Source organism: Lissotriton vulgaris, chromosome 10, assembly GCF_964263255.1.
Source record: "Lissotriton vulgaris chromosome 10, aLisVul1.2, whole genome shotgun sequence".
Lineage (NCBI taxonomy): Eukaryota > Metazoa > Chordata > Amphibia > Caudata > Salamandridae > Lissotriton > Lissotriton vulgaris.
The window spans coordinates 315,962,796-315,981,885 of NC_141698.1; the positions used below are offsets into that span (position 1 = coordinate 315,962,796).

General features: G+C 41.0%; 1 protein-coding gene across 1 annotated transcript in view; it reads right to left on the reverse strand.

Annotated features, from left to right (window-relative positions):
• OBSCN (obscurin, cytoskeletal calmodulin and titin-interacting RhoGEF) overlaps positions 1–19,090 on the reverse strand; it is a 1,012,031-nt gene that overhangs the window by 344,272 nt on the left and 648,669 nt on the right. The window contains exons 69-71 of the mRNA XM_086941076.1: positions 18,388–18,660; positions 16,816–17,088; positions 13,471–13,758 (exon numbers count right to left, since the gene is read on the reverse strand). Of these exons, the coding sequence (XP_086797202.1) occupies positions 13,471–13,758; positions 16,816–17,088; positions 18,388–18,660 (834 nt within the window). The remainder of the gene's footprint in view (positions 1–13,470; positions 13,759–16,815; positions 17,089–18,387; positions 18,661–19,090) is intronic.

The window sequence follows — 19,090 nt, forward strand, 5'->3', positions numbered from 1 at the left end:
CTTTTGGAAGCCCTTTCCATTAGGTTGTGAAATCCTCCAACATCCGCTGGAGGCGAGGTATTGTTGTCTGGATCTGCGTTGTCCGGATCCGCCGGGTCAGTAGGATTCCAAGGCGCCTGTTGATCCTGATCAGGATCCGCTTGTTGGTCTGCATCCGAAGAAGCAGTGTCATCATCCGTATCATGAACATGCACCTCCTCTTGTGGGCGTTCTTCCGGCACAGTGGTAAGCTCTCTTGTAGGTAAAGAGTGGTCTGCCACAGGTTGCAATGTCTGAGGCGGAGGCGTGGGAGGATGCACACGCTGAGCCTCTTGAGGAGTAGGGAAACGTTTTCGGTAGTCTTGCAACATAAGTTGTAAATCCACAACCAAAGTGGAGGGCATCGCCACCATCCCTTCTGGTAGCTGACGTGTAGGCTGCTGCAAAGGCATCTGCCTGGTAGTAGTGTGCTCCTTTGCACAATAATGTTCGGGAACATAGTGCTGACGTTCCATGTCTTCTTCCTCAGAGCTAACATCCTGAACCTTAACCTGTAGGTCAGATGGGCTATAAGCTTGTCCGTATTCACTAAAAGTCTCTTCATCAGAGTCATCCTCTAACAGCAGACTAGGTGGCAATCTCTGAACCTGTCTCGGAGACGTCATCTCTGGTGTTATGAGCTTCTTTTTACATGAAAAAACAAGATTTTCGGAAGATTCCGTCGTCGACGACATCGTCGACGAGGTCGTCGTCGGCTCTGTATGGGACTGCGTCGACGATGGAAGCGCCGACGTAGATACTGTCCTCGTCATCGAGGATTGCGTCGTCGACGAGGTGAAACTCATCGTCGTCGATGGTGGTAGCATCGACGGGATCGTCGACGAGCTCGTCGTCAGCAACATGGTAACAGGCGTCGTCGACACCGTCGTCGTCGATGTCGTCCTCGTCGTCGCCGTCGACGCCAGCTTTGCAGTCGTCGTCGTCGACGTGGAGATGGTCATTCTCGTCGACGACGAGCAGGAATCTGGAGCTTTGAAAACCGTCGACGGTGCAGGCGTCGTCGACGCAGCCGTCGTCGACGAGCCCGTCGACGAGGCAACTTTCACAGAGCTGTCCTTTTTTACACTCGTCGTCGACGTACCTGATAGTTTAACCGTCGACGACCTCTGCTTCTTGTCCGAAGCGACCTCTTGAACAGGAGCTGAAGGCTTCTTGACCCCTTTATCCTTCTCAGAGGGAGGTGAAGAAATAGTTGAAGACTTTTTCACCTTTTTTGAGGGTTGTTGCTCCTCAGGCTTACCCTGCCTCTCCTTTTCACCGTGGTGAGGAGATTTTAGGGAAGCAGGCCTGTCAGACCTATCAGAGGTCCCTGGTAAGGCCTTGTGACGGGACTCGCCTGAAGCAGAAGGGGGAGACCTACCCCTCTTCTGAGACTTCTTAGATGACACCATCGACGAGGAGCCCTCACTGTCCGAAGACATAATATCCTTCCGGTCCTTCATCTTTTGAAGCCATGTGAGGAGACGTCCTTCCCTGTCCCTCAAGGTTTTTGCTGAGAAGGATCTGCAAATCGGGCAGCCTGTAGGTTTATGGTCCGGATACAGGCAGTATATACAGTCCATGTGTTTGTCCTCGACAAACAACCTCTTTTTGGAGCAGGTGGCACAGGCTCTAAAAAGGGCTTTTTTCTCCTTGTCAGTCATGACAAAAAAGAATCCAAGTTGTTGAGAAAAAGTCAGAAAAAACTGAAGAAACTGAGCAGAGCTCAATGGAGACTCCCTTGCACAACGTGCGGTAGAAAATCTGAGGCTCTGAGCTTCTCTCAGGAAGGTTCTGTGGGGTGAGGCTGCTCTGATTGGCTACTGCAGAAGTTTGGTCTCTTTTACAAAAAGAGGTGGATAAGCTACAAAATGAGATGAGGCCTAGGCCTATTTTTTCACTTTGTGCTTATTACTATGGTATTTTCTATTTACCGAGGCTCCCATTCCGACGACGGGGAATGATACAAAGCATGGGAATCTATGAAAGTTCCAATACTGGGGCAACTGGCGCATCCCCAGGGATGCGTAAGTTATTGTGCGCCGCAGCTCCACCACCTATGGTGTGCCGCATTTACAATGCGGCGCACCATGGGGCAAAAACGTGACGCATCTTTGCCGCAAAGGAGGCGCATTGCTGGAGTTGCGCCGCAAGTGCGACGCATCTCCAGCAAGGCTCAGGGGTGCCCTATCTGTCCAATGCTGCGTCAAGCCTTACACCTGCTTCAAGCAGGCGCATGGTTTTGACGCAGCATTGGCCTAAAAGTGACTGAGTAAAATCTTGTAGATTTCACTCAGCCACTTTTGCGAGGCGCACCTGCCCCGGAATGCCCACCCTGTGCCGGAACGCCCACATGTGGCGCAGGGCTTTACAACGTGATGCATCTGCCTAGATGCGTCACGTTGTAAATGGGTCGCAGGGATGAGCCACGTTTACGCCGCCGTTACGTGACGCAATGACGGCTTAAACGTGGCGCAAGTCCGACATGAATCTGCCCCTTAGTCCTTTTGATCAACTTTGTGGATAATGAGCGGCTTCTTTTTCTAGCCAGAACTAATTTTGTATCTATCCCCAGGGCAAATAGTTGTTCTCCTTTCACTCATGTCACCTCCTGGTCTTCACTCGATAGCTCACATTCAAGCGGAACCACCTCCCCTTCCTGCGCGGTTTTGTTTACTAAAGGCTGAGTAATTACAATGGGAGGCGCTGCAAGGAGCAAAAGACAATGGGATATTGGAACCTCTCCTGTCAAACTAGATCCTCATTTATCTATCCACTGACAATCCCGTTAGAAAAAATTAGAATTCAGCCTAAGCGCTAGAAAATCAATTATATTTACCAGTGGGTGCACGCCCACTGTGATAGTGCATACATGTGCCTCACATGAAAGAGCTCTGCTAAAGTACCTCATCTGGTCCACATCTGTGACCATGCAGCATAGTGAGTATGAATTATTGTTTTTCATAAACAGCGAAAACTGTGAATAAGATGAATGATGAGGTGATGTAATGCGAATAAAGAGTGAAGGAAATGAGGTAAAGAGGCAGAAAAGTAGGAATTGAGAATACATCAGTAAAGATTGAAAGAAATGGACTGCCAAGTGGATGAGTGGATAAATGGATGAAAACAACTTGTAAAGAACTGCAAAATCCCGTTGGGTTTCAGAATACTAAACTAACAGCAAAATCAGTAGAAATGAAGGTGCACAGAAAAAAAGGAAATGATGGATGGATGGAAGTATGCACATTACACCACTGCAAAAGTAGCAAACACAATGCTGGTAATTGATGCACTGACCATTTTAAATACTTGTGGTAAATGTGATAATAGCAAACTATTTCCCATTCATGTGTAGAAAAGCCAACGACAGAAGTAATCAGTTTAACACTACTGCATTGATTATGCATGAAGTGTAATCCTTGATTTAGCATTAATCTCTTGATGAGATAAATGGCAACATGGGGATTAAATAATCTATAGCTATCCTTTAGCATCTTTGTACAATATCTGCTGAGGTTCAGTGAATTGATATAGTTTGTCACTGAACCAAAACTGAAATGAGGTGATGATATTAACGAAATATGGACTAAGGTTATTTTCGTTGCTTAATTCAAACGTTTTCTCCAAAGACAATGGGTGATATGACCTGGGTTGGTGGGCTATCAATCCTTTATTAGAACGTTTGCATAATCATGTGTAAGCACAATCCCCTTAGGGGTTGTAGCTGGGCAGTAAGATTAGGGGTGTTTGAGTTTCAAATTTCCCAGCAATCATGCTGACATATCATGGTAAAATACATTATATGAGAAGGAGGTCATGAGGGGGTTAAGGGCCAGTGGAAAGGGAGAACAGTGCGGATTAGGGTTACTTAATAGACAAATAGTTGTAAATTAACCAGCAATAACGTCAAAACAGAGAGGGGAGAGAATGTGTGTTTGTGGGGGGAGGGGTTGCATGTGTGTCTGCTTTTGATTTCGCTTATGTGTGCATGTACAATCCTAGGTGAAATCTGGCAGGCACTTCACCATACCCAACTGAAAGCACCTGTACCCAACTATTTACTAGTGAATCCATTTATTAGGGGAGTGTAACACCCCAAACACCCAATGAAACTATGCCCATGGCTCACTCATTCAAAAAGATACCAGGAGTTGTATTTTAGACAGGCGGGAGAGAAGATTTATCATTGAAATTTTCTGATTCTTACTCTGTTTGGCCAAAAAATGAACTCAGTTCAGCCTCAAATTATTAGTTGCAGTATAGTGAACATTGGTAATTGTATAAGTTGTTCACAGTCAAAAAAGTGTACAAGCTTAATCAAACTTCAATGAACTGAGATTATATAGTACCTTACCATACCATCAAACTATACATGACATTATTGTGCAACCTTACATATGTATATCTGGTCTTCTGGTTTTGGTATCTGTTGGGCTTGGCCCTCTCTGAAGGGTCACCCCCACACCTTTTGCCCTTCTTCCTCCACGTGTTGCTGACTTCGTTTTTGTAGGCCTTAGAACTCTATGCACTTTACCACTCCTAAACAGTACTAACACACTAGTGTTCACACCCTTAAAACATGGTTAAACGTGAATAGCACCTTAAAACATGCCCCAGACATGCCACTGCAGCATGAATCCAGTTTTAAACTAGCATGACAACTTGGCATTAAAACCCCTTTCCTTAGCCTGAAACTCCCCTTTTATTATATATAAGTCACTCCTAAGGTAGGCCCTAGGGAGCCCACAGGACTGGGTGCTGAGTAATTAAAAGGTTGGGCATGTAGTTAAAAACTCCTAAATTAGTTTTTCACTTCTGGGAGGCCTAGCCCTCCCATAGGAAAACATTGTGGATTCCTTATTACATTTAATAGGCTGCAATTTCCAATTGGGAGCAGGTTAAAATGTAATGTTTGGTGTCTTTGGAATTGCAATGAAAAACTCTATTAAATCGTAAAGTCGGGTTTCTGATTACAATTTTAAAAATTACACTTTTAGAAAGTTGGGAATTTTATGCCCTTAGTCCATTAGTGCCTGCACTCTGGTTTGGGTCACATGACTGGGTGTAACTGACAGACTCAGTATATTCCTCCCAGACAGTCACACAACAGAGGGATAAGGTGCACCTGAATGGGACATCTGCTGGCAGGATGGGGCAGAGCCAAGCACAGCCCCATTTGCAACTGAATAGGAAGTACTCAGCCTTCACACAAAGGACCTATCACTTACACATTGTCACTGAAGCCGGCTTGGTGCCAAGGCAGGGGAGTCAGGAAATTTGATGCACTTCAAAGTCACTGTATAGAAGCTTCTCCCACCGTCCAGGAGAGCAGCCGGGCATAAAGATAGACCCTCAGACGAAACTCTCCAGTACACTTCTGGACCTGTGGACTCTACCAGGAAGAAGGGCTGCTGTGCTGCTCAAAGGAATGTTACTATGCAAGAAGGCTGTCCTGCTGGACTGTGGCCCTGCTGAACTACTGGTCTGCTGCTCTACTACCTCCTTGTCTAGGAGAAGAGAACTGCACCGGCAACTTCAACTTTGAACCCAGGACACAAGAGTAACTCCAAAGGCTAGTCTGCTGGCCTCCTGATCTGAGCCTCAGGGACAATAACAATCTCCTCAACATCCTGCACCAACCTCTGGACCCAGCTGAAGTCAGTTCCTGATCCCCAAGTGGTGCCCCTGAAGTTCTGGACACTTGGTGTGGCTCAGAGAGCTGTATTTAAGTGTGACAGCTCTTCACGACTGCAAACAGGTACTTCCACACCAAGACCTCACCGCTCATACTGTTATTCAACGCAAAGCTGCCGTAGCCGCCATCCTCGCGCTACAGCATCGACCGCTTGTGGGGACTGCCAATCCAATCTTTGTGCTCCAGCGACGACCACCCACTTTGCTTGGTCCACTCTTCACGCTTCTCTGACATGCTCCTGCAATGCTGTCACTGCTCCTCGAGGTCCCATACACTGGGAGTGGGACTCTTAGTGCTGACTTGAGAAGGCAAATGTCAGCAGGCTTACTCTGGTGACTGTAGCGTCCCTGCGCTCCATCATGGTCAGCCTGAAAGTGTGACTTTGACCTAGTTCAGCATGACCAAATACCCATAGTTAGCACTTTATGCTTTTCAGGCACTATTTTTACAAAAATCTGTAACATTTCATAAATCCGGTTCTACTAACTAGATTTTTGTCATTTTTGTGTCAAAACATTTATCAAAATGTACTACATGTTTCTAAATTGGTGTGGGATCTTTCTTCTGTTGTGTTCTCACTTTTTTGCGGTTTGTGTGCTGCATAAGTACACATTATAAGTTAAGTCTGACAGCTTTTTGTGCCTAGCAATTTAATGTTAAGTACCGGTTAGTTTGGTGACTTTTTGTGTGGTTCACCCTGCAAGGGATTGTGGCTGTTGATTAAACAGAGCTCACACTCCAGTTCACAAAAAGCTCAATTTCTAACATGATCCATCTCATGTGTTGATGTACCACTGGACTGGTGATTACACCTTGTGCTTTAATCATTGAGGGACAGCAACCGAGAATTTTCATTTCTTTAAACTAACTATTATCCTAATAAGTTAGACAGGGAGATGTGTGGTACTTTCATGTGCTAAGACATTATGTCGGACATGAAGGGGGACGCAGTGATGAGAGGAGGTGGGAAACACAGCAATAAAATGGGAAGATAACAAAGGCCACACAAGCACTGAAAGTGAAACATTGGCAGTACAGAAGACGTCCTGAATCTGTTACCAGGAACTTGTATTTAGTATGACACTATTTTATAAGGCTGGTGGTTGGGTTTACAGCTCACTGCAACAGCCCCATTCATTGTTTCTGGAACAATTTGAGCTTAAAAAAACAACTGAGTTCTGAATCAGGTTTTCTGATATCCACATTCTGAATTATCTAAGTTATAGTTCTTAACCACAAACTGCATTTTTTAAGTGTGCAGCTGCAGTTTTTAACAATGTCTTTCAGGGTGTGTTGTTGAATTAACCAGAGCAGCGCCCTTGTAGATGGTGCACTAGTTGATCTCAATTTTGCGTGCCACCCTAGACCATAGGGCCCTATTTAGTGCCCACAACTAGAAGTGTAACAGAGTAAGAACACCATGTATATCAGATGCTAAGTACTGTATTCAGGGGATGGACATTCCAGGTTGAAGAGAGGAGAAAGTAAAAGGCAAACTTGCCCTCTGTTTGATTCAACTGTTTATGGGCCTTTTTGAATGTCAGGACAAAGCCTTGTCCAGAAGGTGGTGAGGCAACTATGTATGGAATGTAGAGGTCATTTTTAGTAATGGGAGTTAATTGTAAGGGACTTTTTGGCTGCAAAGGGAGAACCCTGTAAGAATAAGGCAGGGATAGTGAAGGTATTCAAGCTTGGCTGAGAAAAACCAAGCACAAAGTACTGATTACCTGTGCACTATTAGGCAGCAGCCTATGCACCCTGTGGAGTTTGGGGTATACTAGGAAATGGATATGGGCTCACTCTGGCTGGCTATTGTGATAGAGAGAGGAGAGGCAAAGTACAGAGGAAAAAGGGTGTACAAGGAGCAGGCACTGCTGAAACCAACAAAACATCATCAGAGCCACAAAGGCTTGTGGTACGTGGTGGATAAAGCAAAGTATGTTTCATTCTTATTGTGGGAATTAAGGAATGGATCTAAGAAATGACATGGAACGCTAAGAAGGATGTAAAATATAGATGGCTGCCCTAGAAGCATTGATATACTTACTGTTCACTTTCTACAAATTAGTCTACAAATAGAACTTAGATGCAAACAAATATTTTGTGGGTTAATGTGAAGTTGAATGATTTGGCTGGGGCTGAGCAAAAGAATAAGCAATACAAAGACAAAAAATGCCAAGTATTTTTAGTCCAGGTACTGAGGATGAGTTTTACCCAGTGGGATCCACAGTGGAAAGGTCATGAAGATTGTTTATAATTCGAACCTATGAAGCACTTGGAAAAATTAGACAAGTGTGCAGGATGAAAGAATGGCAGAAGACAAGCAGAGGAGGGACAAGATGGCTTGACAGAGAAAAGTTAAGTGAAAGATGAAGAGAATCTGAATAGCAGTGGTCTTGCAGGAGGGCTCCTGCCTGTTAGCTGGGAGTATCAGTAAAATGAAGAATGATATCAGGAGTTTGACGAAAGGGGCTCATACCAACACAAGGGGATCAGTGTAAGTATGAGCCATCAGAACTGAGGAGTTCGTTTCTACTAATTCCCCAGCCCAAATTGTCCAGTTCCTGACCACTTTGTAGTGAGGAACCACAACCTGCAATGTGGCTCACCAAAGCCACATGAACCTCCATTCCACATCACACCAACCAATCGAGAAGAATTAGCCTGTTCTCCCACTTGTCCATTACAAATAGGGCAAATTTTTGACATAAGCCCACAAGCCAGCAATGTGTGTTGCCAGGAATCTGTGACGCACTGTCTAGCCTCTCATACTGTTTAGTCGTTTGGAATCCAGCAGCAATTTCCAGCCACTTCCCCCTCCAAATCGACTAATGCTCAGCTACTCGGACAAAGTCCTCCCAGTCTGCAGCAAACCTCACCAGTGTTGAAGGAACCACTGCCCAGCCTCCCCTCATTTAGTTAAGGCCCAAGAACAGTTTGGACATTTTCCTCATCACACATAGCTATACCACAGACTCCATGTATGATTTACCCTAAAAGTATTCTTGCCAAGGATTTCGCTTAGTGGAGGGCTTATTAAATGCCACAGATTGTTTTGTCTTCTTAGGACGTATGACTGCTTGGAGTCAGAACCTCTCTTTCACACATACATAACATAACACATACATCAACACTCAGTCATACATAGGAATCCAGGCAAATAGAACACATGAATTAGCACAATCTACACAATCTTGTGCACTTATAATGACTACAAACACTGGTATCCCCCAAAAACAGTCAACTCAAATATTCTCGACCACATCCCACTTGTCATTCCACAGGAAAATCACAGCATCCACGCACTCCCATATGAAGGACAGCAAAAGCCAGTCAAGCAATAGAATCACTCCTTTAAGAATGTCACGGTTGGTGCAGTAAATGACATCAGATTCCACCAACAACATTAAATCCCTCCTCAGAGGTAACACTTGCACTCTGCAATCTATGGTGATATCCACGCCACACTCAAGCCTCACTCATCGGTTCCAACACCCTTTACAAGCTGTTACACTCATTAACTCATAGATAGCGAGAGCATGATCTTTAGGCAGCCAAAGAAGTGATGATGTGCACAGCAATCAAAAGATCTTGAGGACAAGGCATCTTGCTACAGCAACATCATAATCACAACATCCAACCGGAGCTGATACCTCTTCAAGTCCATTATGTGGCAACCTTAGTTCAGACCCATTTCAATAACATTACATCGAAAATACACTGCCATCAACATTTTCTTTAAGACTGCCACTATTAAAGAACTAAGATATGACAACGTAGCAGCAGCTAAAAAGCCCTGGAACCACCTTGTAACACACTCAAATATCCACAGTTCAGTCTAATATCCAATGGCTCCCTGGCAAGACTCCTTTACAACTCAAGACCACATCAAACAAGTTGGAACTGGTCTGGGGTTGTTTATGGTCCCTTCAAAGGAGACCTTGCCTGGCAGTTTGGACTAGACTGCTCTTATTGGAGCAGGACCAAGGCTGATTAGCAAATGGCTGTTTCTTGTGTGAGGTGGTATGGTGGGCATATCAATGATGGGCTGTATTGCTGCCGAGTATAATTACTAGTGGCTGAAATTAATTCACAAAATCCCAAAATCAAGTTTTGTTTTCTTCAGTGCAAGGCCCCTAAGTGTGATTGATATGTCCAGAAATGGAAGCTGTGCTCAATGTGCTCAAATAGGTTGAACCTGGTCTGGGGTTGTTTATGTTCCCTTCAAATGAGACCTTAACTGACAATTTGGGCTAGACTGTCCTTTTTGTAGCAGGACCAAGGATAATTTGTGCATGGTTTATTCCTGTTTGAAGTGGCATTGTGGGCAAAAAACAATAGACTGAATAGCGGCTCAGAGTAATTACTAGTGGCTCAGAATATTTTACGTGATTAAACCATCACTGTTTTGGTCTTCTTCACATCAAATGAAGACAACAACGTTCTAGAATCTATAGTGCAAAGGAATCAGCAGTCAGGCATTTGCTCAACATTATGAATGCATCTCTCTCCAAATAGTTCTTCCCTGAACCACTCAAATCAAGTCAGATCCTACCACTACAAAAGAAGGCCAAGCACAGCCCACACGATTTTACCAACTGTCATCCTATCACCTACTTATAACCAAACTGGGTTTCAAGTCTGTCACCAAGGTTTGTGAGAAAATCAAGCACCATCCTCTATCAAGACTCCCAATCTATTTTCAGGCATCGGTGTAGGATAGTGATTGCAACAAATCAATGTGGTTAATAACTTACTGTAGATTAACAACTGTAAAGACAACACTTATCATCCTGCCAGCTCTCAGCAGGAGTCCATACCATTGACCAATGGTCCTTGTTCAACACCCTAACTTCAACAATGCTCCTCAGCGGCACTTTCATGCAGGTGTTCCGAGACATTAATTTAGCCAACAGGCGTTGGAGATTCTCAGATAACATCTAAACTCCTTATCTTGTCTGTGTTTTTTTCTCACAATAATATATTTTCTTGGTTGTGAGCCAGACTAGTTGGAGTTGATTACTGCAATTGAATGGTTTTTTTCATAACTTAACTGCATATGCACCATTAGTCCACTTACTCAACATCTGGGAGATTCAGCGCCACATTTCATATTATTCAGCCAATACCATTTTCAAGACATTAGTTCCCAGCAAACCAGTTTATTGCAACAGCCATCTCATTGAATATATATGTTTTCTGCCTTCCAAACAAATTTGTCACCCATACTCCTTACGTTATTCCAAGAGACCTGTTTCTTGACCTTCAAACACTGGACTGGCTGGCTGACAGAGCCTAGGACATTTTTTATCAGTGTACTCTTCTAATCAGTCCATGAATTTATCCCCGCCTAGCTTGCCTCTACCAACACTCAGGACAACTTTGGCTATCCCCCATACCAACAAACCTAAAAGATTGTCACCTCCAAAGGCCAAAATATTTCTTTAATTTGATTTCTGTTTGTCTGAGGTCACAGTTCTTTTCAATGACCTTTTGATGATATTCTGATTCTGAAAGCTGCAACCCTGTTTTACTGCGATTGAACACAAGCAAATGCTGAAAGTACAACAGCGATAAAATGGTAGATAGGATTCATAATATTATAAGATATTAAGTATTGGGGTAAGGGATTAAGGTATGGTCAGTACCGAATAATTCCTTTCTAGAAACCTTTGATCAAACTAAGAGCCTGATTTAGATCTTAGCGGATGGGTTACTCCGTTACAATGGCGATGAATATTCCGTCCACCGAAATATTAATCCCATTAATCATATCAGATTTATATTTTAGCAGACAGGATATCCATCACCGCTGTATTGAAGTAACCTGCCAGCCAAGATTTGAATCAGGCCATAAGTATTGACAATCTGAAAGTCAAAATTTAAATAGCGCAACATGGATGCAAGTTTCCCATTTTTTAATGGTCCTCGCTTCAGAATGCAGCAGATACTGCTCTGAAACCACACTCAATGAAATGATCTTTAGGAAAAAACAGAAAAATATCCCTGTTCAAACAGTCCTTTGCCTCCCAACAAGAGACTAACCATGCTCTCTACTACACAAGCACCTTTCTCTCCTGCATTGCTCTGCCCAATATGTGTCTGGAACACTGACCTTGTTATTTATTCTCTATTGCCTGCTATGTTGCATGTTCACGTTAATCGGTGCCCAAAAAGCAACATTGCTTGACCGGAACCATAATGAAACAAATTTGGTCTCCCCTATTTTATGTATTTATGTTACAAGAAGAACCTCAATTTATTTCGTGCTCTTAGACATACAAGCACTGCAGTACAGTCGTGAATCTGTTTTCTACACCTCTTAGAATAAACCACAGCTAAAAGCGTCTAGATTACAAGTATAACTAGTGTTCTACAGACATAACTAAAACAGCAGATTTCAATTTCTCTTCTTGATGTGGCAAATAGAACAGTGGCTCAGATTATGGGAAATGTTTCAGCGAAAAGTAATTAAATAAATACAGACAGGAAAATGAAGTAACCATATGCTGAGATGGTATCCTACCTATTGGTCTAAAAAGAACAGAGCAATTTTCTAACAGAAAACTAAATCTCTTCGGGTTCATTTCACCAAGAAAAAACATCAAGTTTTACACTCTCCTACATGCATATTTTCTCTTTTTATTTCCACTGGCAAAATATTCTTCCCTGTGGATAAACCCCTTCCAGCCACTCTCAAGAAGTCACAAAGTCCCAACCTGGAAAGATATTTACTCCAACCCTTTATCAGGAGCACATTCCTGACCAAGTTGAATGGAGGGGAAGGGTCAGGTGAAGATTTTGAACAGCCACCAACTAATTTGTTTGTGAGGATTCACAAGCTTTTAAGGCATAAAAAGCCTCAAATCGTTCCATCTGCAAACCTTGCCTGGGATTTACTCCAGCAGAATATAACATAAGTGTGAGATAATATTATGTGGGAGTACAAGATATATAAGTGTAAGGTATGTTTGTGGGCACCTAACACTAGTAATTCCAACAATTTGCATTCATAACATTGATTTACAAGTCCCACAAATGTTGTGAAGCAGACCCGATAAATCATGTAGGTGTGGAATGGAGTCCACCATATCCAGGATGTGCCTGTCCACACCAGCACCTACGACGTTTTCGATGGTACCAACTAGAAAGGAATCAAAGAGTTTACTTACATACCTGTCCAACTCTGATCTGTAAAAATAATAACAACTTGCTTTTTATATAGAGCTTTACATTGCAAGTCTGCCATTTCTAAGCGATGTGAAAAAGCTGATTCAGCCTTATTAGGATTCAGTTTTGTGACCTGCGGATCACTGAACGTTTTGGCAATAACCGTTTCACTCACTGATCCTCCCATTGGCTATCAGTCACACTGTGCACATGCATAGTGGGTTTCTAGTTAAAGGTTATTGTAGAGTGAGCATTGTTCAGTCATGCCTTTTTCAGATTAGTTGTTATCTCTAAATCTAATCTTACATACTAAGGTATCTTGGCAATCTGGGTAACTAATACAGTCAAGCATAGGCTAGGAAACATGGCACAAGGTATATATGAGGAATGAGAACAGGCTTAAACTATTGCATCAAATAACATTATTTTACAAATTTTAGAAGCTCTGAATTCGTTTTTACAAAAAAGCAGACTATAGGCAGGGCAAGTACCAGATGAGGTCATGTTTGCTCACTAAGCAGATGTGACATGCAACAAAAAAGTGCTTATGAATTTGTGGTGCACAGTAGGTGCGCCTTTGTTCTCACCTAGCTGAACCGTTTGAGGTAAGTGGACCGGCTCCCCAACACCAGCTTTGTTTATAGACGAAATGCGGAATCGGTAGGCCTCGCCCGGCACAAGGTTATCCACAACAAACTCCATGCTTTGAACTGCTTCGGCGTTGCACCGCTGCCAGCCACTACCTGAGGTTTTCATCTCAACATGGTAGCCTAAGACATCAGCACCGCCATCGCTCAGCGGTGTAAACCAGGACAAGGTTACCGAGTGGCTGCTCTTACTTACAATCTCTGGCTCTTCAGGGGGGTCAGGGAGGGCTAGAGGCACAATAGAGTCCCAACATTTAAAAATACATTAGTGCTTAACAAACTTCACAATTTTTTTTTAATTATTAGAAAAGCAAGACATCTCATAAAAAAGTCCTTTAACAAATACATTTATATTATACTTATCTTCTCTATCAATCCTTCTGGCCTAGCATTAGTTTAGCGGGCTCCTGATATTTTTTGTTTGTAGCCAATGGTTTTATTCTTTATAATTGATCTTGCAAGAATGTATTGACCAAGGCTAAGTGGCTGGACTTTGAGTCAAGCAATTAGTGGAATAAGCCTTGATTTTGACCAAATTTTACAAAGCTAGCTTTCTATTTTTTAACAATGTAAGCTTACACTTTTAGGTATGATGAAACCACAAAATCCTGACAAGCACATTTCCAATCAAAGAAAAATATTTTCTCCCATGAATCTTACAATTTGAAATTGTGATTAAAATCTTGTCAAAGTGTTTAAAATGTCCCCTTTTTCTAAAAATCTAGTCTTAAATAATTAGATATAAAAGATCTTTAGACTTAATTAAAGCTCATATGTCATATTTTTGTCTAACAACTTAGAACGTGCAAGTTTATTTTATTTAAAGTTTTAAATGGAATGTGTAACTTGTAACCAACCATTTTTAACTTCGAATTTTGTTTTTTGAAAGTTACTATAATAACTTAGGGCATCTCCACATTGAGGTCCTGTCTCACCCCAGAACCCACCAAAACTAAAAGAATTCAGGATGAGATTCTACCAGCATATTTTCAAAGAATCTGAGGTCCATCCTTTGGCAGTTGACAACTAGGTGACAGCTGTTATGTTCATTTGGCAATAGAACACCCTGTAATCATAATTTGAAGGAGGCAGCCAGTGATGATGTGAGATGGAGGAGTGGCAGTGACCTTTCACCTCTCAAACTATCCAACCCCTCCCAGACCTAACTGGGGTTGGGGGGCAACTATGCCTGTCACACTGGTAGCATCTGTAATCCTAAAGGAAGACCATGAATTTACCTTGGTCTACTAAGCATGTGCCTTTTGCCTAAAGATTCCTCATTCTGGGAAGGAAGAGACTCTGCCCCAAGTGGCACTGTTGCCCCATGTGACTTTGGAAGGGTTGCCTTACATGATTTGACATTAGAGTGGCAGTAGATCTAGGACAGTCCTAAACATCAACCTTTGCCCCCACTCTATGGCCTAGACGCTACATTAATACGTAGGAATCTCCACAATGGCCAGTGCCAGAGAGTGAAATGGGAAATAATTCAGTGGAGATAGTGGCTAATATCAATAATAAACTGGGTTTTTAGTAACCAGTCCTACTTTAAAAAAATATTTGCATAATTAGATTTGTTTTTTTTAAAGTGGGTGATTCAGAGTAAATTTAAACTTTCATGATTTTTCACAAACATAACCAACTTTTTGCCACTTTTAATATAGTTGGCCTATTTATAACATTTAGCACCATATTTAATCATCACACAGGTGTACACAAGTATGAAAATAGTTGGGACACCATCATAAAATGTAGCAATTATTTGATCAACTAAAACCCCAAACTTTTCAAAAGTTAAAACATTCAGCAAACAATATCAACATTTCTAAACACTCGAACAATACTATTTTACAAAAGGTGGGTTTGAATAATAAAAACATATATACATTTTGTTAGAACAAAACATATATAATGTTTTATTACATTCTATTGAAAATGCTCTACATTTTTACATTTTAAAAAGATACACTTTCTGCAAAAGTAAGAATGTTTTTGACCATTCCATATACAGCTTAAAATAGAGGTGTGTTTAGATGATAACCAATTACTAATGTATCTGGTAAAATTATAACCAACCAAACAAACCTATTTTTATATTTGAATATAACACTTTCTTTCAATAATACTTGGAAATGTATTTCCAATTTTCAACTGAAAAACTCCACAAATAGATTTCATCACTATAGAGAAGGCATTGAATGTTTATAATGTACCTTTTACCAACTAGTCTCATTTTCTAAGAATTGTAATTCATTTTGTTTTACTCTTAACAAACCCCAAACTCCCAAATAATGTTTTAAAATCATTTAATTGCTGGTAACAAGGTTGTAACTGACTTTGGGATAATTATATTTATCGACTGAATAGTATATATATGTATATGTAAACATGCAAAGAAGAAGCAGAGAACTCTGGGTAGTTTTCAAGTTTAGGTGGAAAGCTGCTATAGTATAGAGCACTGTCAACAACAGCGACACTCTAAATTTGCTCACCTCAAATGTCTGCTTTTCTATCAAAGTCTCTAAGCGCAGGATTAGCACATTGCCATCCACGCCGAGATAGACATATGCATACATGTCCCTACTCGAACGTTATTGTAGTATATATATTTTCTTTTTCAACCTAATGTATGATAAATGGTGACATATGTAATTGAGTTATGAAAAGCACATCATGTATTCTCAATAGAACCCTCCCTGTTTAAAGTCATCAATGTGGTGTATTTTGCAACTGTTCATCTACAATTCAACGGGGCCTCTGAGCTAGACTAGAAATAATATTCAGTCTCCCATTGATCCTGGATGTTAAACCAAATTGAAAATTAAGATACAGGGCCATGGTGCACTGAGAATGTTGAATTCATCATCTGACATTAAATTCAGGGCTAAGAGCATAAGCAAAATAGGACACTGTGAAGATCACCTAAGCACCTAAATGTTGGATCAAATTTCTTAACGCCTTTCAAATTAATCCAATATATGGGTATACAACCACCATTTAGATGCTTGAGTCTTTGATACTTAGATGGATGGTCATAACTACTACACAACTAAAATGCACAAAAATCTTAAAACACCCATATTGCATCAAATAAATTGCTGAGTCCATTTTTTCTAGGCTATTAACAGGCAAGCAATTTTAAATACAAAGATATTTTGCCATCAAACAAACCTCACCAATGTTCAGGTGAATGCTACCTACATTTCTGCAGGCTCTGTATAATAGTTGTTGCTCATAACTTTCTTTTTTTTTTTACAATGGTTAACACTGGCACACATGGCTTACCTATAACCAGTAGCTTTGCCGATGCAATGGCATCTCTTGAAGCAAATGTCACCTCTCCTGTATGATTCAGCTTGGCCTCTTTCAGGATGAGAGTGTAGGTGCTGCCATCAACCTGCATGGACCAGTTTTCATCCGGTTGTATGTCCACATCATTATGGTACCAGGCCACCTCATTCACTGGTACTGCTTCACTTAGTACACAGTTGAATGTTGCTTTCCCACCAGCTGTGACTTCAATGTCAACAAGAGGTTTCACAAAGTCCAAGCGCCATCCTGGAACCATAAAGTGCAGTCAGACCCCAGTTGCACAAAGCAGAGAAGCAAACAATAACATTCCTCTTTATTGAAAGATCAGAGTACAATATGCACTAAGTTGGCATGTTTTAGATAGATTATATAAAAACTATTTATGTTAAGAAAGTACAGTGTTTCTGTAGAGAAATGACTCAGTTATACACTAAATTCAGACTGCATAAGTAATAAGCGCTGCATAACATTTAGTTTCTATATACTGTGATTTATAATTGATGAGTTTATATATAGTTTATATATACTTCAAAATAAAAGAACAATAAAAGATATAAAATAGATGCAGCTTAGCACATGTGAACTATAAAGATAATAAATGTCAGAACAACATAGATGCAATGAGATGTGCTGCAGCTTAAAGTATTAAATATTTGTGGAAGTAATGTAGCCTTCTCCAGATTCCATTATAATTAGGGATCCCAGTTTTATGGTATTTACTTTGAGTTTTGTGAAAAAATTAAGTTAAAACTAGAATATTTCCACATTTATGTAAGGATACATGTGCATTCATGCTTGAACTTCTGATAGGTTTCCATGATATGAACACCCACAGATGATAAATGCACTTATATGAAAACATGAACATTTTAGTATCAAGGTTTTGCATATATACTACTGTTTAAGACTCTTTACTAACATTCCTTTCTTTTTTAACCCCTTACATGTCAATCCACAAACTATTGGCTTGGTAGTCAAGACTGACAGCATTTAGAACCACTCAAAAAGAATCTCATTTCGGTTTTTATTCACATTTAAAAATAAATACAGACAGGAAAATACATGTGTTTCTGTCTGTATTCATCTGTAAAAATCAGTAAAAACGGAAAACAGGGAGCCTTCATTGTAATTAAAGATAATTAAAATGAATAGGTATTTAAAAAATATATATGTTTTACTTGCTATTAATGTTTTAACTTCTGCCAGATTTCACAATGAAAAACTCTTTCTATTTATCCTATTTTGACCTTATATTTAAGCGCATGTCTTACTTAAACTATCCTCCATTTTGGGAATTTCCTTCGACAGTAAGTGACATCAAAGGGGACCCCCAAATGCCATCTGCTGATGTATGTGAACTGAGGCGCAATAGAAAAGGTTCACTTTCATTTTACTTCATTACACAAAAATGCAATCTTGAACCATGCATCTTTGCTGTTGCAATTTGTTTTACAGATTGCACTTCCAGTTCTCCCTGATGTCATTGCCCGTTACTTTTAAAGAATGTTTGTCTGGGAAATACAGCAAAATTATATAGGGCTTTACCTTTCACAGTCAGGAAAGCTGATGTCACAACATCAGTAGCCATGAATGTAACTCTGCAGCTGTCCTGGGCAGTGAGATTCTTCAGGAGCAGCAGATGCCTTCGACCATTCTCAAAAAATACCATCTCAACATTTTCTGTTGTCTTTGCAGGTTCATCGTCTATCAGCCAGTTGTAGTTGTAGCACTCTGGTTTGGATAGGTAGACCTCAAAAAGAGCTTCACCTCCCTCCACCACTTCCAAATTTTCCAGACCCTGAAGAATTGTATTCTTAGCTAGGAATGATAAAAGAAATGCATTTTGAGGGTAAACAACTGTTCATTAAACTATGTGTTAAGTTTTGATGATATCTATCTATTTAAGCGTTTTACTTGATTGAGAACAAAGGGCTCTAGATCCTGGACTGGGAAGGAACAGGATGAAAGAGCAAGGTAAAGGAGCTATGCCAGCCTAGAAATTGTATGCTTGTAATGCAACTACTACCATTCAAATCCCCTTGCATGCATTAGAGGTGTTGAGGGCTATTTAACTTTTTAATTCAAATTGAATTTAGCCCACCTTGCCCTTCATCCACTCTTCTATTAACTTGTGCGCCACTGACCTGCTCACGCAATCATCACGCCACAAGCTTTTAATGTCTTCACATGGCAGTATGTATTCAAACCAACATGATTGGCTAAATCTCACCCACTTATTTGTGATAAA